We start from the raw sequence: 23,371 nt of genomic DNA on the forward strand, positions 1-23,371 counted from the left end.
GGAAGAGAAGCTGAGGGGCTCACCAGGGGCAGAGGGAGGATTCTCTTCTCCTCATGTTGACCGTTCCTGCCTGCCCACCTCAGATCGAGCACCTGTATGGCCTGACCGTGTTTGAGAATTATCTCTACGCCACCAACTCAGACAACGCCAACGCCCAGCAGAAGACGAGCGTGATCCGCGTGAACCGCTTCAACAGCACCGACTACCAGGTCGTCACCCGTGTGGACAAGGGAGGTGCCCTCCACATCTACCACCAGCGGCGTCAGCCCCGAGGTGAGTGGGGTTCCACAGCCCCGCCAGGGACACCCCTGATTCTCTCGTGGTATGACTGCTTCTCCTAGCCATCCACCCCAGACTACCTCCTCTCCACCGTCTGCTTCCCCCGCCGCCCCTTCCTGCCCGTCAGCCTCCAGATCCCACCCCGAGGGAGCCCCTTGCCCCTATTCTGCTCAGGACGTAGATCACCCCTCCCAGTTCCCTGGCTGGTCTAGAGTAGAAGCGCCTGGCTGTGGGCAACAGTGTGACTCTGTCCCCTGACCACAGAGGTCCCCACCCAAGAGTCTGAAGGCTGGGTGGTGTCAGAGCAGAGGAATGCCAGTCCCGTGGCTTCCAAATCCCCAGAGGGGACAACAGGCACAAAGACCTTAGCAGGAGGGAGAGTGGTCAGACTGCAGGAAGCCTTCTCAAGGCCTGGCACAGGGGCTTCGAGGGGTCCTGAGCAGCTCTCCACCCTGCCCCAGTGAGGAGCCACGCCTGCGAGAATGACCAGTACGGGAAGCCAGGAGGCTGCTCCGACATCTGTCTGCTGGCCAACAGTCACAAGGCGCGGACCTGCCGCTGCCGCTCCGGCTTCAGCCTGGGCAGTGATGGGAAGTCGTGCAAGAGTGAGTGACAGGGAAGGGCTTGTGTGCCTGCTGGGGTGGGACGGGAGGGGTCCTTACCCGCCTCCCACAGCCCAGCTGCATCTGTCTGAGATGCAGAAAGATGGTAGGGGCTTACCCAAAGTTTCGCCCTGGTGAGGGACAGGGATGCGACTTGCACTCCCATCCGAGAGCAGGGCTTATCCCGCTCCCCCACTCAGGCTCCGGAGAACGCTGTCCACTGGCCCATTCATCCCTTCATTCCTTCCTTCATTCAACAAGTATCTAGTGAGCGCACACTATGTCTGGCACTGTCCTGGCAGTGAGGGTTCAGCAGTAAACAAGATAGACGTTGTCTCTGGCCTCATGGAGCTTATAGTCTGGCAGGAGAGGCAGACAGACACATAAATAACTTGCGGTGAGGGTAGATGTTAGGAAGAAAATAAAGTGCAGCTTAGAGTTAATGACGACAGCGAAGGCTCCGGTTTAGACGACAGTCAGGGAAGGCTTCTCTGCAGAGGCGATAGTAACGTCAAGCGCGCTGTGAAATGAGGAAGTGAACCATGTGAATCATGTACCTGAAAGGAGAGCGCTTCCGGCAGAGGGAATCTGTAGCGCCCAGGCTCAGAGGCCAGCGTGAGCTTGGCGTGCCGGAGAGCAGAGAGGCGGCGGGGGGACGGGAGCGGGGCAGCGCGTGAGTGAGGGGAGATGAGGAAGGGTGTTGGATTATATTCTAACTGGAATGAGAAGCTCTGGGTGGCTTAACAGATTTGAGTCACGTTTGTAGAAATGATCACGCTAGCTGCTGGGCGGAGGATGGGCAGCAGGGAAGTGGCAGGACGCTGTTTATGCGGCGTAGGCAAGAAGTGACATGGCTTAGACTAGGATGAACAGAGGAAGTGGTCAAAAGGGACCTGATTCCAACATATTTGGGCCACTAATTCCACTACTCAACAGAGGGCACTTGCTGAAGACACGCTACTTTCACCCCATTTCTCACCCCTAGAGTGCACAGGAAAAACCCCAGGGCGTTGTTCCCTGGACCTTACATGCTTATGTGTCTGTCCATGTGGTTCAGACCCCCTGCCGTCCCCACACCCTTCACCCAGTACAGCCAGGGCATTGGCTGGGTGGTGGTCGTGTGTGTGTGTGTGTGTGTGTGTGTGTCTGACTTTGTGCCCCTCCTTGTGCCTGCCTTAGAGCCGGAACACGAGCTATTCCTCGTGTATGGCAAGGGCCGGCCAGGCATCATCCGGGGCATGGATATGGGGGCCAAGGTCCCCGACGAGCACATGATCCCCATCGAGAACCTCATGAACCCCCGGGCCCTGGACTTCCATGCTGAGACCGGCTTCATCTACTTTGCCGACACCACCAGCTACCTCATCGGCCGCCAGAAGATCGATGGCACTGAGCGGGAGACCATCCTGAAGGATGGTAAGGGCCCCAAAGTGGGAGGTGTGTGGATGGGACCCCCAAGGCACGCGCCCACCTGAGGCAGGAAGTGATTGGGGGCCTGGGCACCTCTCTCCTGGTGCCCTTCCAGCGTGGAGAGTCCCCAGCTGACTGGCTAGCTGGGCTGGTTGGCATGGAGATGAGGGGATAGACAGATTGACCCCTGGGTGACCCCCTTCTTGGCTGAGCTGGGAAGAGGCCGGAGGATGGATGGCTAAGGCCGTGTGGGCCGTCCTTGCCAGCCCTTGGGAAACTCAGGGTCTCTCTGCCGTTGGCTCTGAGCCCCGGAGCTTCACGCGGCGCACAGCCGGGGAGAGGCCTGAGGCGCTGAATCGGCGCAGACACACCGGCACACGTGTGTACACACAGGGTCTGTGCAGCCAGACCTCACGGCCGCCAAGAGCTGCATGCTTACATGTCCTGAGAAAATTGTGTTTTGTGAATGGAATCCAGTTTTTCCCTCTGAGCTGCCCCAGCAGGTCCGCAGTGCACTGTCTTTTGAATATCCATCGGCGTGGAGGCTCTGAGCCTCCGAGCCGCTGCACCATGCCTCCCGGGTGTTAGGAGCTCCCAAACCTGCACTCGGGCCCCCAGGACAGGGCTTCCTAACCAGTCAGTCTGGCTGGTGCTGGTTACCACCCCTTGGCCTGCTCTCCATCCCCCACCTCGGCTCAGAGAAGCTCAGCCGTCAGCAATCATAAGACTTTGGGGAAATCAAAAGCAACTCCTCATCAGGAAAGGACTGGGGTTCCCTATACCAGGGATGCTATTTAGCTTGAGATGAAGCCTGTGGCTAAGTGAAAAATCACTCCCTAACTTACTCATTTTGTTAGCTCAGGAGTTTTAGGCCTGGGATGTGGCGTCGCACTTGTGCCCAGAGCCACATGCCTATTGCTTCAGCTGTCCACCCCAGCTCAGGCCCTGACGTGCCTTCTCAAGTGAGCCCACGTGTGCCACGTAGGTTTTCTTGCTGCCATGTGCAGCTTTTTTTTTTTTTTTGCGGTATGCGGGCCTCTCACTGTTGTGGCCTCTCCCGTTGCGGAGCACAGGCTCCAGACGCGCAGGCTCAGCGGCCATGGCTCACCGGCCCAGCCGCTCCGCAGCATGTGGGATCTTCCCGGACCGGGGCACGAACTCGTGTCCCCTGCATCGGCAGGCGGACTCCCAACCACTGCGCCACCAGGGAAGCCCTGCCATGTGCAGCTTTGAGAGACCCCGACTCAACACAGATGTGGCAGCACAAACAACCTCCCAGGTTCCTTCCTCCAACCTCTCATTCCATCCCATCCCAGCCACCGTCTAGGGCACAGGAGTCTCCCTGCATTCCCCACTAGCCAAGTGCTCCAAGGTGCAGGTATCTTAAGAGCCAGAGGCCGGCAGATTTGAGCCGCCTTTGAGGCTCTCCCTCCTTGCTCCGCCCCGCCCACTGCAGGCATACACAATGTGGAGGGCGTAGCTGTGGACTGGATGGGGGACAATTTGTATTGGACGGATGATGGGCCCAAGAAGACCATCAGTGTGGCCAGGCTGGAGAAGGCTGCTCAGACCCGCAAGACCTTAATCGAGGGCAAAATGACACACCCCAGGGCCATTGTGGTGGATCCGCTCAATGGGTGAGTCCTCCCACCGCCTTGGGAGGGGAGGAGCCAGGGACTGCGTGGGCCTCAGGACTGGGGGATAAGAGAGAGAGTGGACAGGGGAGGGCAGCCGAGCTGGGATGCTTCGGTGAGAATTGGGCTGAAAGGGGAAAACGTGTCCCCACCTACAGGGCAATGGGAGTGATGCTCTAAACACATACATAGAAATCTGGTCCTGTCACTCCCAGCGGGCCCTCCCCTGGCTCCCCTTGCCCTTATCAGCCCCGGGGTCCTACAGGGTCTGCCTGCAGCTCGTTTGACCTCATCTGCACCTCACATCCTGCATTTGCAAGTTCTGTCCCCACTGCCTGCTGTCTGTTCCTTAAACCAGCACTCCAGCTCTTCCTACCTCAGGGCTTTTGCTCTTGGAGTTCCTCTGCCTGGGACTCCCAAGTATTTGCATATGTGGCTTCTTCTCAGCATTCACATCTCAGCTCAAATGCCACTTCCTCAGAGAGGCCTTCCCCACCGGCTGCCCGGGCACTCTCCATGCCGTGCCCCTGCTTCGAGCCCCTCCTGACTCCTATTGCTCTGTGTTGTGTGTGACCCTCTCGACTGACTTGTGTCTTGTCTGTGTCCTGGGTGGGACATATCCGTACGAGAGCAGGGGCTTTGGCTGCCTTGGTCTCTGCTGGGTCCTCCAGTGCCAGAACTGTGCCCAGCTCAGTAGGCATTCAACAAATATTTGTTGAGTGGAGGAATGAATGAATGAAATATGTGGGCTGAGGGTGAGCAGGGCAGGAAGACCCCCGTGAGGAGCTCTGGGATGCCCGTCTGGATTGGGATCACAGGGGAGGATGTTGATGGTAGGGATGGCTATGTGGTGCTGACCAGTAGCTGCCCACAGGTGGATGTACTGGACTGACTGGGAGGAGGACCCCAAGGACAGTCGGCGAGGGCGGCTGGAGAGGGCCTGGATGGACGGCTCACACCGAGACATCTTTGTCACCTCCAAGACAGTACTTTGGCCCAATGGGCTGAGCCTGGACATCCCAGCTGGGCGCCTCTACTGGGTGGACGCTTTCTATGATCGCATCGAGACCATCCTGCTCAATGGCACGGACCGGAAGGTGGGCAGGCGTGCGCCTGTGTGTGGGTGTCCGTGTGTGCATTGCTGGACCACATTTCTGTGCGGTGAGGCTGTGTGTCTGAATGTGTGGGCGTCTGTGTGTGTCCGGGCCTGTGTGCTTCGTGTGTGTTTACCTGTGAGCCTGCGGGTGTGTCCCTCTGTGTGCTTGTGTGCCTATGTCTTACGTTGTTCGAGGATTCGCTTCTATCAGAGTATCTCTGTGACCATGCACGTGGTCTGTGGGCCTGACCACCTGTGTGAACACCTGAGCATACACATCGTGTGCGCCTCTGCCTGGCTGTGCACGTACAGGCAGCACACACTGGCGTGTGCCTGCACTGTGTGCCCCTGTACAGGTGCGAGATGCCTGGAGACGGTGTAGACGCACGCTCGTTCATTCCGGGGGCTACGTCTTCATTCATGAGCCCCGTGCAAGCTTGGTGTGGACCAAGCTCTTTCATGGTGTGTAAGGCCCTTTATGGTGTGGCCCCTGACCGTCTCTGTGGTCCTCTTTCACCCTCTGCTCCCTGCATCCCGGCACTTGGAACAGCAGCACTAGACAGCTTTCAAGTCCAGCACACGTCAAGGCGCTGCCCTCTTTGCTGCTGCTCATGCAGATTCTTCTGCCTCCACCCAGCTCCTCCTCAGCTGGCACAGCACTCAGGGGCGGGCCACCTCCTCTGGGGTGTCGTCTCCAGACCCCTCTCCGCCGTGGACAGCCTTGTGTGCCTTTCCTGAGACGATAGGCAGCTCCAGCGAAGGGCTCGCGTCTTTTCCATTTCTTAGCGCTGCCTTAACAGAGCCTGGCAGATGTGTGGTGGATGAAGAAACGAATGTATGGATCCTGGATGTCTGCTCGCTACTCTGTGTGTGCGCGTGCGTGCGCGCGTGCGCCTGTGTTGGAGGGACATGAATGAACACGAATCGGCCCGAGAGAGGACTGCGGGCAAAGCCCCCCGTCAGCGCTCTGCTGGCTTCAGGGCCTGGCACTTCATGGCGTGCACCCCTGGGGGCTTCTAGGCTGATGGCCAGGCCATGGACGTATGAGTGTACAGAACACTGACCCCCCCCCCCCGGGCCTCCCTGAGGCACCCCCACGTGTCTCCCAGCTCCTTGGTAACCTCTTCTCCATTCCTAGATTGTGTACGAGGGTCCTGAGCTGAACCATGCCTTTGGCCTGTGTCATCATGGCAACTACCTCTTCTGGACCGAGTACCGGAGTGGCAGTGTCTACCGCCTGGAACGGGGCACAGGAGGCACGCCCCCCATCGTGACCCTTCTGCGCAGCGAGCGGCCCCCCATTTTTGAGATCCGCATGTATGATGCCCAGCAGCAGCAAGGTACCCCTGGGCTGGGACTTGGGTCTGGGGTGGGACCTAGACCGGGGGGTGAGGGCACTAACTTTGGAGACTCTCGAGAAGAGAGGCCCCCACCCCGATTTGACCTTCTGTGTTCCCTATCTCCCCCCTGCCCCGTGACTGCACCTCCTCTTCTTCAACCCCTCCGTATTTCCTCTTTCTGTCTCCTCCTTTTAATGCGTCTCCTCCCCCGGCCTCTCATCTCCCCTCTCTGGCCTTTCCTGACCCTGCTGAAACCCATCCCCTGTCCTCCCCGTCCTTCCTCCTCCCACCCGTGACCCCTCCTCCACAGTGGGTACCAACAAATGCCGGGTGAACAATGGCGGCTGCAGCAGCCTGTGCCTGGCCACCCCTGGGAGCCGCCAGTGTGCCTGTGCTGAGGACCAGGTGTTGGACACAGACGGTGTCACTTGTTTGGGTACGAGGGGCCCAGCCGGGGTGGGAGGTGGGGGAGCAGACCCCAGCAGGAGGAGGCCACGGTGTCCCCGTCGGAGATGAAGGAGGCAAAGAGGGCCCTGGGGGCAACAGGAGGTGAGGGATGGGGTGAGAGAAGAAGGCTCTGAGGGCTGGAGGGTGTTTCGGGGTGACCAGGGGGTGGGAGGTTTGGGAAGGCATGAAAATCAGGGAAACCAAGTGAGGAGCAGGACAGCTATGGAAAGAGAAAACCATTAACGTTTTACATTTATTTCCGCATTATTAAAGTTATACGACAATAGTTCAGAATATTGGAAATTAGAGGAGAGAAAAAAAGCCCAATCTCACCAGCAAACACCACTATATTGTTAGCATTGTGGTAAAGGCACACCATCCTTTTTTCCTTAGGTGTGTTTTTACATGGTTGGAATATACTGTATATAAATGTTTTCTGCCCCTTTTGGCTCATATATGTCACAAATTTTCTGTGTTATTATTGCATTATTTTAAATAGCCCCATTTTTTAATAAAAGCGGGTCATGCTCATTGTAAAAATAAAAGAACAGTATAGAAAAATACAAAAGAGAAAGTACAAATCATCCCAAATTCCGCCACCCATAGACTGCACCGTTACCATTTCAGTGAACAACCTCCCAATTTCTCTATATATTTACTTTTGCTTAAATGGAATCGTGCTGCACATGCTGTTCTGTTTCCTGCATTTGTCACTTGACGGTGCGTCATGAATACATCAGCAGAATTTCTAATGGCCAAAATATATTTAATTGGGTAAACATCCCATAATTTACTGAACCATTTCTCTACTGTTGGATGTTTAGGTTGTTTCCAGTTTTTTGTTGTAATCACAGCCAGCATTTATTGAACACGGACTATGTACTACGCATGGTTATAAGCAGTCCTCATGCAGTAACTTATTTACTCCTTAAAATATTCCTGTAGGGAAGGTATCTTTATTACCCCAATTTATAGATGAAGAAATTGAGGCCCAAAGTTAGAGCAGGGGTTTGAACCCAGGAACCCTGACCCAGAGTCTGTTTATTAATCACCTGCTCTGCTATTTCTTATAGCTTCATGCCTTCCCATATTCTGGATGATTTCCTTAGGATAGAATCCCAGAAGTGAAAATGGGTCAGTGGGCCATAGTGTACACCTAAGAGTGAGTGACTGAGGCCAGGTGCAGGGCAAGAGGATTGGTGAAGAGGAGCTGGGTGGAGGCAGCTCCTCATAATGCTGAGGGGCCAGCATTATGGAAGAGTCACCTGTGTGCACACTGAAATCACCAAGAATAAAGAGGGAGTGATTATGGAGAAAGTGACCCTGAACCAGGAGCTAAAAACCCTTAAGGATGCTGGGGACTAGCCTGGGGTCCTTTGAAGTAGGGGTTCGTATATAGTCTAAAAACATGAAAGTCAGTACTGATTTTTCAGAGGGGAGAGAGGGAGAATGGTCTGGAAGCACAGGTGAGGAGCAAGGCGGACACATACAGCCTCCAGGTCCAGTGGTCCTTGGGACCCACAGGGTTAGAGGGGGTGAGAGATGGGTCAGAAAGGCATGCACAGAGCAGCGGGGGCCAGGGCCAGGGACTGACATGGGCGTCCTGGGCTTCCTGAGCTTACCCTGTGCAAACACAAAGGACGAAGTGATTTCACCGCTGATAGCCAAAGGCAGGAAAAAGTCCAGGGACCAGAGCAGGGGCCGAGGGTCCTGGAGATGACTTCCAAGGGGCAGTTCATGGAGATGGCAGGGAGGGGCAAGGGGCGGGCTGCTCGGTGGGGACAAAAGGATGGGGGGCTCTAGGCTCTCTTGGAAGCTCCTTTATTTTCAGACCACATTGCGGTACTGGAAGCAGCAGAGCAAACATCACCCTTGTGGCCTGAGAAAGAGTTGCAGTTTCCACCCAGATAATTTCTTCACGAAGAACTATGCACTAGGAAAGATGACTGTGTATATTATTTTAAAATCATAAAACAAGCCAACAGAGGACAGGGGGCTCGGCACCTGTCCATGACCTGGGTCTGACTTTCCCCCTCACGCCTCGTGGTACCCACAGCGAACCCGTCCTACGTGCCCCCACCCCAGTGCCAGCCAGGCGAGTTCGCCTGCTCAAACAGCCGCTGCATCCAGGAACGCTGGAAGTGCGACGGGGACAACGACTGCCTGGACAACAGCGACGAGGCCCCTGCCCTCTGCCGTGAGTCCCTGCTGCACAGCCGGCCCTTGGGCAACAGCTGGAGAGCTGGGGGCCCCTCCCTCCGGCTGACCCCTGACCTCTCCCTCCTCAGATCAGCACACCTGCCCCTCGGACCGGTTCAAGTGCGAGAACAACCGTTGCATCCCCAACCGCTGGCTCTGTGACGGGGACAATGACTGCGGGAACAGCGAAGACGAGTCCAATGCCACTTGCTCAGGTGTGGGAGGGGCGTGACCACACCGGCACCCCTCAGTCACCAGGGCAGGGCAGGCGGGGGAGCCAGGCTTGGGAAGACAGAGGGGCCTCAGGGAGAGACAGGAGCACGGGGCACCCAGGGCAGAGGGGAAGGGAGGACAGGGTTGGCTGGGAGGCCCGTGCCTGCAGGGGACAGAGCACAGCTCTAGGTTGGGGATGACAAGCAAGGCGGATGGATCTTCTCCTTGGAGGACACCAGCGACCCCTCGAGAGACGGGGTGAAGCGTCCGGTGTGAGACCACGTAGGTGATTTTGAATGATGTCTCTAAGAAGAATAGCTTTGAGGTCCTTGGGGAGACTTCCAGAGAGGCAGAGAATAATAGCAAAGCAAGTGAAATTAAAGAGGGGACTCAGCTGTGAGCACTCACGCCCATCCCTGTCCCCAGCTCGCACCTGCCCACCCAACCAGTTCTCCTGTGCCAGTGGCCGCTGCATCCCCATCTCCTGGACGTGCGACCTGGATGACGATTGTGGGGACCGCTCCGATGAGTCAGCCTCGTGTGGTGAGCAAGACAGCAGGAAGGCCAGGCTGGCACGGGGAGGGAGGGCCCACGAGAGCGTGCCCTGGGGCGGGGGTGCTGGAGAGTCCCTGCACCTTAGTACCTGGGTGGCCTTGGGCAAGTTGCTCGACCTCCGTGGGCCCCTGTGAGTTTCATCTGCAGAGTGGGGATAATACTGGCATCCACGTCACAGCACTGATGTAGGGGTTCAGTGAGATCATGCACGGAGAGCACTCGGCGCTTGGCCTGCGTTTGGTAATTAATTGCTTAAAAAAAAGGATGCTTAGAGGGGTAGGAGTGAATGGGCAGAGTTCCAGGCCAAGGCACCTCCACTTAGCCTTCACTCCCCCATCTGGCTGGGCTGAGGGCTGCCGGTTATGGGAAGGACCCAGCGCCCACCTGCTTGGTGCTATGATGCTAAATAATCTTGAGGACCCTACTCAGCTACTCTTTCTCCCTGACAGCCTATCCCACCTGCTTCCCCCTGACTCAGTTTACCTGCAACAACGGCAGATGCATCAACATCAACTGGAGATGTGACAATGGTAAGAGCTTGTTTCCCTTCACCTGCCCTGATTCCTAGGAAAGCTAGAAGCCACAGCCAGGACCTGGGTGGCAGGTGAAGGGGTTTTAGAATCAAGCCGGGGCCTTCCTCCAGTTCACAGAAGTCCCCCTGGGTTGTCCAGGAGAAATAAGGACAAGCTAGAAACACTGTGGGGGAACCAAGATGGACCCAGGGGATACCCCGCCCATCACCTGTCAGTGCCATTCCTCCCCGGGCAGGGCCTGAGCTGCCCATCCTCTGGCAGAGGCTCAGGGGCCAGAGAGAGATGAGCAAGGAGAGCCCATGCCCAATGCCATTCTCCCTGCAAACCCCGTCTCCTGGGGTCCCTCCAGGCTCTGGCTCCAGACTCGGGAGCCCACCTGGCAGTCAACCCTGGACCAGGTGATGTCAGCCGTGGGGGCCAGTGGACTGTTGTGTCTGTGCCGTCTTGGGGCTCTGGTCGTGTCTGGTGTGGTGTTGTGACGTGTTGCAGCAGTGGCTCGAGCCCTGGCTAATGTGTGTGAGGATGTATTGGGTCAGCCCCATGTTGCCCCTCATATTTGCCGTGTCTCGTGTGCCAATGGTTGCCTTGGCGGTTTCTGTGTTTCAGAGAAGGATTGTGGGGACGGCTCTGATGAAAAGACCTGTCCTGAGCCTGCCGGTCAGTGCATAGAAGCACATGCACCATCTCCCCTAGAGCCCCAGCTGGCCTTGGGCCTCCTCCCAGGAGCCCCATGCAGCTCCCCACCCCAGGGCTCCTAGGATGTGAAGGAAAAGCAAGGAGAGAAAAGAGAGAGGAAGTGACAGAGGGAGAAAGAAAACAGTGAAAGGGAAAGCAGAGAGGGCAGAAGGAGCCTTTCACAGGAGAGATGACAGAGAGGCGGGGACAAGAAGACCAAGACATGGGGGAAGGAGAGCGTCAGCGATGCAGAGGCAGCTGGAGAAGAGGCAGGAACACAACCCAAGGGGGACGGCCAAACCTGTCTTCTCGGGCGTCTTGAAAATGTGAAGGGAAGTCTGGTGCCCCCCCTCTCCACGAGGCCCAGAATGCAGGACGTTGGCTCAGTCACCCTCAGATGCCTTCAGGCGGGGGCCGCCCCCAGCCTTCCCAGCTTCAGGCAGTGCCCCTCATGAGCCGGGAGCCCAGGGCTTGGGGCTGGTGATGCCCACGCTCAGGGCGGGGCCTGATGAACACCTTCCCTCCCCAGCAGAGAGGCCTCACCTATACTCCGCCCACCTTTGTCCCGCCAGAGCCAGAGAAATCCCTGCCTTTCCCCCAAAGCAAGCAGACCCCTGTTCCCACACCCTGCTGAAAGGGGAGAGGAATGAGTCCCAGCCCCAGCCCCAGCCTTCCGAGACTCAGGGAAGGGCCCTTCTGGAGCCCACCCTGCCTCTCTCCCTGCCCCCGTCACGTGGGCCATGGTGCATGGTGCAGTCTATGCAGTTTCTGTGTCTTTTCTGTTTTTTATTTTCTCAGTGGGAGGGATGGGGTGGCTCGAGGGTGGGAACGGGGAGGCGGGAGCGGGGGCCCCATGCTGGGGTCATAGAGAAGGCCACTTGCTGACCCCCTGCTCTCCTCTTCCCTTCTTGCCTCCCCCCAGACAACGACTGTGGGGACAACAGTGACGAGGCCGGCTGCAGCCACTCCTGCTCTAGCACCCAGTTCAAGTGCAACAGCGGGCGCTGCATCCCTGAGCACTGGACCTGCGACGGGGACAACGACTGCGGGGACTACAGCGACGAGACCCACGCCAACTGCACCAACCAGGGTGGGCACCTAGGGACCAGTGGGGTGGGGACCAGACCATTCCACCATCCGTCCACCCTCCCCACTGCGTGTTTCCACCATCGGGGAGCCAGAGATAACCCAGACGTGGCTCTTACCCTTCAGCAGTTTCCAGTCCTGTGGGAGAGGGAGGTTGTCGACAAATCATTGTCACACACTGTTAAGATCTCAGGCTTTGCAGTGGGGTGGCCTTGGGTTTGAGCACCATCTCCGCAGCTTACTATCTGGGTGGCCTCGAGCAAGTTATTTAATCTCCGTGGGCCCCTGTGAGTTTCATCTGCAAGGTGGGGATGATGATAGCACGGGCATCATCGTGTTGATGTGAGGCTTCAGTGAGATGGCACGCGGAAGGCACACAGCTCGTTTTTGGTAGCTGGTAGCATGAAAAAGGGATGCTCAGAGGGGTAGGGGTGAATGAGCACAGTGGGGACCAAAGGAGAGAAGGGTTGGTTCTGTGGGGTCCCCAGTGCCGAGGCCTCCAGGACCTAGCGTCTGTGGGATCCCCCGTGGAGGCGGGGGTTACTGGAAGGCACAGACCTCCTCAAGGGGTGTTGGTTTCTCATCCCTGGCCGATGGTTACCATGGAAGAATGCAGACCCGAGATTGCCCTGACCTCAAGAGGAGTCAGAAATGCAGATTTATATGTGAAATCTACCCATTTTAAAGCACTGGTATATTCGTTTCCTAGAGCTGCTGTAACAAAGTACCGCAAACTAAGTAGCTTAAACAACAGAAATGTATTGTCTCACAGTTCTGGAGGCCAGAAGTCCAAGACCCAAATGTTGGCAGGGTTGGTGCCTTCTAAGGGTTATGGAGGAGAGTCTATTCCAGGCTCCTCTCCTAGCTTCTGGCGTTCGACGGCAATCGGCGTTCCTTGGCTTTTGCGTGCTTCACCCCGATCCCTGCCTCCATCTTTCATGGCGTTCTCGCTGGGTGCGTGTCTGTCTCTGTGTCCAGGTTCCCTCTTTATATGAGGACGCAGTCATATTGGATTAGGGCCCACCCTAATGACCTCATCTTAAGTTGATCGTCCGCAAAGGAAGACCTATTTCCGAATAAGGTCATGTTCACAGGTACTGAGTTAGGACTTCAGCATCTTTTTAGGGAGAGCAAATCCACCCATACAACTGGAAATTGATTTGAAAAGTTTTAAAAACATGGCAGACCAAAATCTCTCTGTAGGCCTCATCTGGCCCCTGGACCACCAGTTTATAACCTCTGCCTTGTAGAATTAAGGTGCGCATAGTGGGGACAGTACTGAAAGCACTGAGTACCCACTGCAGGCCCAGCACTAAAAGGCAGGATGGGGAGGGTCTCCCGAGGCCCAGGAAACAGTCACTGAGCCTCGAGGGCCGTCTCTGAGAAGGGTCGGGTGAGTGGGACGGGTAATAGTGCCTTGGGATTCTGAGAAGAGGACCCCTGGAGCCCCGTGATGTGGTGAGGTGGGAAGAGCTCTCTGCCCCTCACAAGCTGGGCGAACTCGGACAAGTTGCTTCCTCTGAGCCTTGGCTTCCTCCTCTGTGAAGTGAGAGGAGATGTGCGGGGGCCTGGCCCGTGGGAGCAGGGATGTCATGATTGGTAGTTAACCATTGTTAACTATGGTTGTGAGCTGGAATGGTCTGGGACCATTCCGGCGGAGGTGGGATTTAAACTGGGCCCCGAAGAGGGATTAGGCTGTGGGTAAATGGACAAGAGAGAGGGTCTTTTTTTTTATTATTATTTTTATTGGAGTATAGTTGATTTACAATGTTGTGTTAGTTTCAGGTGTACAGCAAAGTGAATCTGCTATACATATACATAGATCCACTCTTTTTTAGATTCTTTTCCCATATAGGCCATTACAGAGTATTGATTAGAGTTCCCTGTACTATATAGTAGGTTCTTATTAGTCATCTATTTTACATAGAGTAGTGTGTAGGTGTCAATCCCAGTCTTCCATTTTATCCTTCCCCCGCTTACCCCCGGTAACTAGAGGAAGGGTCTTTAGATGGAGGGTGGGAGTGGCCTGGAGCACCCAGCAGTAAGACTTCGAAGGTGAAACTGAGTACTGCTGCAGGGGCCAGTGGGGCTGGGTGGGGCCCCTCAGACTAGAGGGGACAGCAGGGAATGAGGCAGTGCCTGGAGGGGGCAGATTACAACAGCAGGTGAAAGCAGGTCAGGCACTGGGGACCTTCGAAGGATCTCAAAGCTGGAAGGTGATAAGATGTAGGAAATGCTTTCAGAAGACAATCCTGGAAGGGCATTAGATTGGAAAGAGGTTCAGGGGCCCTGAGGAAGGAAACTCGGCTCAGAGGTTGCTGCTGAAGTCCAGGCATGAGATGAGCGCGTCGACCGTGCTCCTGGTGGGGCAGGTAGGGGGAGCGACCGTGCTCCTGGTGGGGCAGGTAGGGGGAGCGGGAGTAAGGTAAGGCTCGTGCACAGTCACCTGTGCCTCGGGTGCTGCTTCCGCTCCTTCCCCAGACTCCTGAGTCAGATCTCACCGGAGCAGCCAGTGTGATCCTACAGAACATGTCAGATCTCTCCCCGGCCCTGCCCTCAAGCCTGCACTGGCTCCCTGTACACTTTGAATTCCTGCTGAGCCCCGCTCCATGGCCTGCAGGGCTCCCCCAACCTATCTGACCTGCATTCCTGCCACTCATCTCCTCCTTCACTCTACTCCAACTGTGCAGCCTTAAATATGCCCTGGGCATTTTTCCAATATGCCCTGCAGGGTCCTACCTCAGAGACTTTGCACTAGCTGTTCCCTCTTCCTGGAATGCAACTCCAGTTAATCTCACGTCATTCAGGCCTCGGCTCAAACATCTCCTGCTTAAGGGCCTTTCCTGACTGTCTTGTCTCAAGTAGCATCCCATCCTCCCTGACCTTGACCTGGCTTTGTCTGCATAGCCTTGATCACTACCTGCAGTTCCATTCTGGATTTTTGTGTCATGTCTTCACTGTTTCTCTTTCCTGCTAGGACTTCAGCTCCATGAGGGTAAGGACTTTGTCTTGTTCGTGCTGGCACCTGAAACAGTGCCTGGCACACAGTAGTTGCTCAATAAGTGTTTGTGAAGTGAATGAATGAAACGGAGGCTAGGCTACGGTGGGGGCATTTGAGCTCTGGCTTATTAGCAAATTGCTTATCCAGTCAAGCTCTCGTGTGTAAAATAGGGAGATTAGACGAGATGATTTCTGAGTCCTGGAAGGTGTAATAGCCCTGACTCTGAGTTAGCGCTTTCGAGGGGTGTCAGCAGGACTCAGAGAACTCTCCGTCCCTGCCTCAGCTCATAGCCCCAGGCTGGGTGTAGCAGGAGGGGGTTGAGAAGGTAGAGATGGGAACAGCTGACCTGGAGCCCTCAACCCCCCCGTGCCCTCCACCTGTCCCCCTGCAGCCACAAGGCCTCCTGGCGGCTGCCACAATGATGAGTTCCAGTGCCGGCTGGATGGTCTGTGCATCCCCCTGCGGTGGCGCTGCGATGGGGACACTGACTGCATGGACTCCAGTGACGAGAAGAGCTGTGAGGGAGTGACCCACGTCTGTGACCCCAATGTCAAGTTTGGCTGCAAAGTCTCTGGTAAAAAGGACTGAAGGGAAACAACGTGGACAGGAGGAGACCCTGTTGAGAGCAGAGCAGTGGCAAGGGAGACAGCACTGTACTGTGAGGAGTGGGGTGGGGACACTGTGAGGCAAAAGGCTGCACAGAAAAAGCTTGTGATTGATGCAGGGGGGAAGGTATGCAGGGGCCAGGGCCTGCCCTAAGGGCCCTGGGAACCAAAACCCTCAGCAGTGTTGAGCTTCGCCACCTCCTACAGATTCCTACCTTCTTTGTTGCCATGTGAATTTGACAGAAAAAGCCTCAAGGTTCCTAGTGGACCCCAAAGCCTTGTAGTCGTGACCCTGTGAGAGAAGCCCACTGGGTCTGGGAAGAAGGGCACAGAGAGCCCTGCTGCCCAGGCCCGGCCCCTCATGCTCTACCCATCCCCCAGCGCGGTGTATCAGCAAAGCATGGGTGTGTGACGGCGACAGCGACTGTGAGGATAACTCGGATGAGGAGAACTGTGAGTCCCTGGCCTGCAGGCCACCCTCACACCCCTGTGCCAACAACACCTCGGTCTGCCTGCCCCCTGACAAGCTGTGTGATGGCAACGACGACTGTGGAGATGGCTCGGATGAGGGAGAGCTCTGCGGTGAGGCCTGGGCCTATGAGAGGCCCCAGCAGAGGAGTGGGCAGGGGGGCTGGATAAGGAGTCTGGGCCAGGCCAGGGCAGTGGAACAGGACGAGCTCTGTGGGGAGAGGGCTCAGACTGGAAAAGGGCAGCTGTGGCAGCTGGGCAAGTAGTACCCAGAGCAATGAACAAAAACCCGTGTCGATTCAGGACTCACTTTGCCAAGAGGCTGTGCTAAGCGTCACACTGTTATAGCATTTAGTCCATAAAGGAGCCCTGTGAGGCAGATACGATCCTCACCCCCATCTTACAGATGAGAAAACTGAGGCTCAGAGAGGTTAAATAACTGGCCCAAGGTCACACCGCTCGTGAAGTGCTGTGGAGACAGTGCAGCGCAGCCCCACCCCGCAGGCGCAGCCCACTCAGCCACGGCTCCTGCTGCAGAGCAGTGCAGAGCGGCCTTATCTCCTCTGAGCCAAGCAGAGTCAGGTTCTCGGAGGAGAAGAGTAGGAGATAAGGACTGGCCCTGAGAACTGCTGACGGGTCATCCTTCAGGGCTGGCAGGTCCCAGGGCGTGTCAGAGGACCCAGACCAGGACACTCCCTACCACAACCCCCCAAAATCACACCTACATCAGGAGAGAGAGAGAGGAAAGGGGACCCTCCCAGAAAGAGGCGAAAGGCTGGGGCCCCCACGGTGGGCTCAAGACGGGGCAGGGAAATAGAGGCCAGAGAGAGATGCAGCCACAGTGGAGGGGTGCTCCTCAGGGGAAGGAGAGGGTTGGTCCTACGTGGTGGGCGCCAGGGTCCTGCCTCCTTCCAGATCCTGACCCTGGTCCTGTCCCTCGCTCCCCACCCCGCAGACCAGTGCTCTCTGAATAACGGTGGCTGCAGCCACAACTGCTCGGTGGCACCTGGCGAAGGCATAGTGTGCTCGTGCCCTCTGGGCATGGAGCTGGGCCCTGACAACCACACGTGCCAGATCCAGAGCTACTGCGCCAAGCACCTCAAGTGCAGCCAGAAGTGCGACCAGAACAAGTTCAGTGTGAAGTGCTCCTGCTACGAGGGCTGGGTGCTGGAGCCGGACGGCGAGAGCTGCCGCAGCCTGGGTGAGACGCGGGTCGGGGTGGCCGGGCAGCTGGGCAGGCCGGGCAGGCCCCTGAGCTGCAGTAGGCTGGACTCGGGCGGCCGAATGCCAGAGGCTGAGGTTTCCATCCAGGCCCAGTGCCAGGGCCCATGGAGAGAGACCCTGCCTGCCCCTGGACAGGGTGGCTCGGAGGCAACGGGCCCCTTGTGACCCTATCACACTCCTCCCCAGACCCTTTCAAGCCGTTTATCATCTTCTCCAACCGCCATGAGATCCGGCGCATCGACCTTCACAAAGGGGACTACAGCGTCCTGGTGCCCGGCCTGCGCAACACCATCGCCCTGGACTTCCACCTCAGCCAGAGCGCCCTCTACTGGACCGACGTGGTGGAGGACAAGATCTACCGCGGGAAGCTGCTGGACAACGGAGGTGACCACCGCCTGCCCAGGACCGACGCAAGGCCCAGTGCACCCAGACCGGGCCCTTGGGCACTCAGAACCATGGGACCAGATGCAGGCTGCCAGGAGCAGAGGCCCTTAGCTCCCCTGTCCCCCACACTCTTGTTAATTGGGTTAGATTTTGCTGTGGGTCTCAGTGCCTGACGCCCCGTAATTATTGTCAGCAGAGCTGCCAGACTGATAATTAACAAAATGATCAGCCTTTCTTTGAAACGGCCAGAATTGCAGGCTTGCAAGAAAAAAGGCATTTAGGGGTGGGGTACCTGAACCCTGCCTGCTGTCCCAAGGCGGCCTGACCCATCACAGATTTCCTGCACTGATAATACACATTCCTGGGACTTCCCTGGCAGTCCAGTGGTTAAGACTCCACGCTTCCACTGCAGGGGGCACAGGTTTGATCCCTGGTCGGGGAACTAAGATCCCGCATGCCCCTCGGCGCGGCCAAAACAAAAAAACAAAAAAACCCACATTCCTGAGCCCCTGCTACACACACCGGGCCCAGGGGAGACAGCAGGGAGCAAACGGGCCAAAATGTCTGCCCTCATGGAGCTTACACACCAGTGGGAACGTCAGATATAAACACAGCAAATGAGTACAACACGGACTGTGACAGAGCGGGTAGCACTGTGGATAAAAAGAAAGGAGGCAAGGTGGGTAGGGAGAATGGGGGTGGCATTTGAATAGGATGGTCAAGGAAGGCCCCCTGAGAAGCTGACGTCTGAGCAAAGACTTAAAAGAAGCACAGTTTACTAGAGGAGTTGGTATTGTTTGTCATAGAGAAACCCTGGAACCATCTCAAATATCCATCAACAAGAGAATGGCTTAGTAGACTGTGAAAATGTCCACACTATGTAATGGTTTCTAAATTAATGACATATATATACATATATATGTACACACATATATGTATATAAAACCATTGAAAAACCTCTAGAAAGTTCTGTCTGCCTCATCTTGGGTCTAGGTCTGTTCCCCAAAGCCCTCACCCTCTGCTCTGACCTCCTACCAGGGATTAGCCCTTCAGAGAGTTGCAGGCAGAAGATAGCTGCCACTTCCCCTTCTCCAGTGTTCTAGAAGCCAGGCTTCTACTTGACTCCCTGGGGCAGGGGGCCCGGGTGAGGAGAGCAGGGGCTCTGGGAACCCCAGTCAAATCTGGAGCACACCAGAGGTGTTTGCGGAGGTGTCAGGGTTGAGGGTGGGCCATCCAGGGTTCCTAGGATATCGTGAATTCACCCCACCCCAGGCGATTCTAACCTCCTGCAACCTCTCTTCTCCAGCCCTGACCAGTTTCGAGGTGGTGATTCAGTACGGCCTAGCCACACCCGAGGGCCTGGCTGTAGACTGGATTGCAGGCAACATCTACTGGGTGGAGAGTAACCTGGACCAGATTGAGGTGGCCAAGCTGGATGGGACCCTGCGGACCACGCTGCTGGCCGGTGACATTGAGCACCCAAGGGCGATTGCACTGGATCCCCGGGATGGGTGAGGACCCCGCCCAGCCCTGTTCTGGCCTCATGACCCCCCTGAAGCCTCGTTCGGCCGGGCCGGGCCAGGCGTAGCTGCCTCCTCAATGCTATTTGCTCCCTCCGGCCTTCACCAAGGATCCTAGCAGAGCCCCTTCCCCGGGCCTCGACCTTGGCCATCCTGACCCCCTCCCCGCTCCCCAGGATCTTGTTTTGGACGGACTGGGATGCCAGCCTGCCCCGCATCGAGGCAGCCTCCATGAGTGGGGCCGGGCGCCGTACCATCCACCGGGAGACGGGCTCTGGGGGCTGGCCCAACGGGCTCACCGTGGACTACCTGGAGAAGCGCATCCTCTGGATCGACGCCAGGTCGGCACCAGCGCCTCGTCCCGGAGGCCTCCATCCTCCCCTCCTCCTCAGGGACAGGGTGGAGCCAAGGGTCCCGGGACCTGGCAGCCATGAGGGTGGTGAGAAGGCCCGGGGGAGCTGGAGCCAGAGCCACACGGCCAAGGGCCCAGGAAGAGGACTGAGTGAGAGGAGAGTCTGGGCTGGGGAAGAGGTGCAGATGGAAGAGGGTAGAGGCAGGGCTGCCCCCTGCACGGGAGTGCCCGCCGAGGGCCGAAGTGCAACGCCATCCTCACTCACACGTCTGTGTGCTCTCCTAGGGGCTCTGTCTGCCCAGGGAGAGGGGAGACTTTTTCTAGGTGGTGTCCCCAAAGGGGGCCCCTTTTTCTAGTCTTCACCACAGCCCTGTGTGCTAACAGCAGCCCTGGGGAGAAGCAAGCTGAAAGACCTGGGTCAGGGGAATTGGGGTCAGAGCTGGGATCCCAGACCTCGAGCCACGTGGTTCCTGCTCCACAGGGTGCCGTGGGCTGGGGCATGGAGGGTGGGAGCCCCAGGCCACGTGCCCCGAGGTCTGAGGTCCCCACCCGGCTCCTCACTCTGCCCCGACCACGCTCTCAGGTCAGACGCCATTTACTCAGCCCGTTACGACGGCTCCGGTCACATGGAGGTGCTTCGGGGACACGAGTTCCTGTCGCACCCGTTTGCAGTGACACTGTACGGTGGCGAGGTGTACTGGACGGACTGGCGGACAAACACGCTGGCCAAGGCCAACAAGTGGACCGGCCACAATGTCACCGTGGTACAGAGGACCAATACCCAGCCCTTCGACCTGCAGGTGTATCACCCCTCCCGGCAGCCCATGGGTAAGGGACCAGAAAGGAGCCAGCAGCCTCTGTAGAAGCTTCCAGGAGAGGAGGGGTCTGTGCTGGGGCGGTGGGGGTGAGCCAGCCTGCTGACAGAGGCGGGTCTGGCAGCAGCGATGCTGGGACAGGAAGGGGAGTGGAGAGGGTGAAGGCCAGGTGAGCAGGGCCGGTAGCGTCACTGGGTGCTCTTGCTTTCCCCTGCCCTCCCAGCTCCCAACCCCTGTGAGGCCAATGGGGGCCGGGGCCCCTGCTCCCACCTGTGCCTCATCAACTACAACCGGACGGTTTCCTGCGCCTGCCCGCACCTCATGAAGCTCCACAGGGACAACACCACCTGCTATGGTAGGAGGCCCCCCCTCCAGAGCTGGGGTAAACCAAGGCTGAAGGGGAAAGGGTCGGGTACCCAAGCTCCAGGTTCTAGTGAAGGTCGGCAGTCTCAGCTGGGAGCATCCTGAACGGAGAGGCTCCAGAGGCAGCTGCTGTAGGAAGAGGCTGGCACTCCGGCAGGAGGGTTATGCCCAACAGGGTCTCCCCGATAGCCAAGGGCCAGCAGCAAACAGAAGGAGCCAGGATAATCCGGGGGGTGGGAAGCGTGGAGGCAGGGGGCCGCCGTCAGTGACCTGCCCCGTGCCCACAGAGTTTAAGAAGTTCCTGCTGTACGCACGTCAGATGGAGATCCGGGGCGTGGACCTGGACGCCCCCTACTACAACTACATCATCTCCTTCACGGTGCCTGATATCGACAACGTCACGGTGCTGGACTATGACGCCCGAGAGCAGCGCGTTTACTGGTCCGACGTGCGGACCCAGGCCATCAAGCGGGCCTTCATCAACGGCACAGGCGTGGAGACGGTTGTCTCTGCAGGTTCTGTCCTGGCCCTGGGACCCCTACTGGGCATGGGTACCCCCCAACCCCGCCCTCGCTCCCAACCCTGGTCCCAGCCCCACTCCCTGGTCCCCTTGGTCCTGATGTTCCTTCTCCAAATTCTTTTCCCTCTCTGGCTCCAGTCCTGGTTTCGTGATCCCTGTTCCCCCAGAAACCAGTCTGGCCCCTCCCCGCGAGCCTCCTGACCTGTGTCCTGAAAACACCCAATCACAACTCCCCACTGTGTCCGCAGACTTGCCAAATGCCCATGGGCTGGCTGTCGACTGGGTGTCCCGAAACCTGTTCTGGACAAGCTACGACACCAACAAGAAGCAGATCAACGTGGCCCGGCTGGACGGCTCCTTCAAGAACGCGGTGGTGCAGGGCTTGGAGCAGCCCCACGGCCTGGTTGTCCACCCGCTGCGTGGGTAGGTCCAGGGCCCAGGGTTGAGGAGCATGGGGTGTGGGGTGGGGGAAAAGAGGACTCTGACCCTCCCCTCCTGGCGCCCCCAGGAAGCTCTACTGGACGGACGGTGACAACATCAGCATGGCCAACATGGACGGCAGCAACCGCACCCTGCTCTTCAGTGGCCAGAGGGGCCCAGTGGGTACGAGCTCACCCTGCTGCCCTGCAGCCCTGCCTCCCCTAATTCCTCCACCAGGAGATGCTCTCAGGGTTCTCCCCAGTTGTCGCTCCATCTCCCCAAACTTCTGGCTTAGTACTTGCCCTCACCACCCTCCTCCCAAAACCACACACATACTCTGTACCTCACTCTGTATCCCCAGACATGAGAGGCCCAGCTGGGTCAGGCTCCTGGATTCCGGCCCTGGTGCCGTGCTCTCTGGCAGTGACACCCCCCTCCTCTTCCAGGCCTGGCTATCGACTTCCCTGAAAGCAAACTCTACTGGATCAGCTCCAAGAACCATACCATCAACCGCTGCAACCTGGACGGGAGTGGGCTAGAGGTCATCGACGCCATGCGGAACCAGCTGGGCAAGGCCACCGCCCTGGCCATCATGGGTGAGGGCCACTGGGTGGGAGCAGGGACCAGAGCAGAGCAGGCGGGCCAGACGGGCCAGGAGACAGGGCTGGCCTGGGGGCGGGGCCTTCCCCAGGGTCTCATCCCCTCCTGCCACCACAGGGGACAAGCTGTGGTGGGCAGATCAGGTGTCAGAGAAGATGGGCACGTGCAACAAGGCCGACGGCTCGGGCTCCGTGGTCCTGCGGAACAGCACCACCCTGGTGATGCACATGAAGGTCTACGATGAGAGCATCCAGCTGGGTGAGGCGGGGGCGAGGGGCAGGGGCAGTGGGATGGGGGTCACAGAGGTCGGGGCTGTGGCCAGGAGGGGCTGCGGGAACCCCTGGGCAAGTAAGCAAATGGGAGTGAAAATGGGTTAGGCTCTGCTCACCACCCAAGGGCCAGGGGCCCTGCAGGACAGAAGACCTGAGAGCTGGGTTGGGTGGTGACCCCCACAGGGTCCAGGGTAAAGAGGTGTGAGCCTGACGCCGCGGTCCCGAGGAGAGCCACTGACCCTTTCTCTCTGCCTCCCACCTGACCCCAGACCACGAGGGCACCAACCCCTGCAGCGTCAACAACGGCGACTGCTCCCAGCTCTGCCTGCCCACGTCGGAGTCCACCCGCTCCTGCATGTGCACAGCTGGCTACAGCCTCCGGAGTGGCCAGCAGGCCTGCGAGGGTCAGTGCCCCTGCCCCTGCTCCCCGCCTTGACCCTGGTCCCCAACCCACCCCGACCCTTCCTACTCTACAGCCCACCTTCCTCTTCTCACCTTGGGGACAGGACCGAGTTCATCGTGTATTGAGTGTTCTCTGGGTTAGATGCTTAGTCAGCGCCCCCTGTGCTGCCTGCCGTGGAGGAAGCCAGGGGGCAGAAGCCCCTGTCCCTGTGCTCTGCAGCCTTAACCAGGAGGGGCGGCCAGTGTGAAGTGGCTCTGACTTCAGTAGGATTTTGGAGAAACAGACATCGGAGGGGGCGCCAGGGCCACTTCACGCCAGAGGTGTGCTGGCCGCTGGGTTTTATAGGGCACGAAGG

The 23,371-nt window shown here is 57.8% G+C and overlaps 1 protein-coding gene across 1 annotated transcript in view; it reads left to right on the forward strand.

The window, feature by feature from the left end:
* LRP1 (LDL receptor related protein 1) overlaps positions 1-23,371 on the forward strand; it is a 78,842-nt gene that overhangs the window by 26,271 nt on the left and 29,200 nt on the right. The window contains exons 9-34 of the mRNA XM_067697041.1: positions 84-273; positions 741-884; positions 2,061-2,297; positions 3,748-3,928; positions 4,800-5,022; positions 6,160-6,361; positions 6,672-6,797; positions 8,865-9,005; positions 9,097-9,222; positions 9,647-9,763; positions 10,225-10,305; positions 11,906-12,073; positions 15,462-15,644; positions 16,057-16,257; positions 17,099-17,344; positions 17,554-17,751; positions 19,058-19,262; positions 19,448-19,612; positions 20,207-20,451; positions 20,662-20,793; positions 21,089-21,316; positions 21,570-21,744; positions 21,830-21,924; positions 22,188-22,337; positions 22,459-22,599; positions 22,883-23,017. Coding sequence (XP_067553142.1) covers positions 84-273; positions 741-884; positions 2,061-2,297; positions 3,748-3,928; positions 4,800-5,022; positions 6,160-6,361; positions 6,672-6,797; positions 8,865-9,005; positions 9,097-9,222; positions 9,647-9,763; positions 10,225-10,305; positions 11,906-12,073; positions 15,462-15,644; positions 16,057-16,257; positions 17,099-17,344; positions 17,554-17,751; positions 19,058-19,262; positions 19,448-19,612; positions 20,207-20,451; positions 20,662-20,793; positions 21,089-21,316; positions 21,570-21,744; positions 21,830-21,924; positions 22,188-22,337; positions 22,459-22,599; positions 22,883-23,017 — 4,435 coding nt within the window. The remainder of the gene's footprint in view (positions 1-83; positions 274-740; positions 885-2,060; positions 2,298-3,747; positions 3,929-4,799; positions 5,023-6,159; positions 6,362-6,671; positions 6,798-8,864; positions 9,006-9,096; positions 9,223-9,646; positions 9,764-10,224; positions 10,306-11,905; positions 12,074-15,461; positions 15,645-16,056; positions 16,258-17,098; positions 17,345-17,553; positions 17,752-19,057; positions 19,263-19,447; positions 19,613-20,206; positions 20,452-20,661; positions 20,794-21,088; positions 21,317-21,569; positions 21,745-21,829; positions 21,925-22,187; positions 22,338-22,458; positions 22,600-22,882; positions 23,018-23,371) is intronic.

The sequence above is a fragment of the Pseudorca crassidens genome, chromosome 11 (assembly GCF_039906515.1).
Source record: "Pseudorca crassidens isolate mPseCra1 chromosome 11, mPseCra1.hap1, whole genome shotgun sequence".
Lineage (NCBI taxonomy): Eukaryota > Metazoa > Chordata > Mammalia > Artiodactyla > Delphinidae > Pseudorca > Pseudorca crassidens.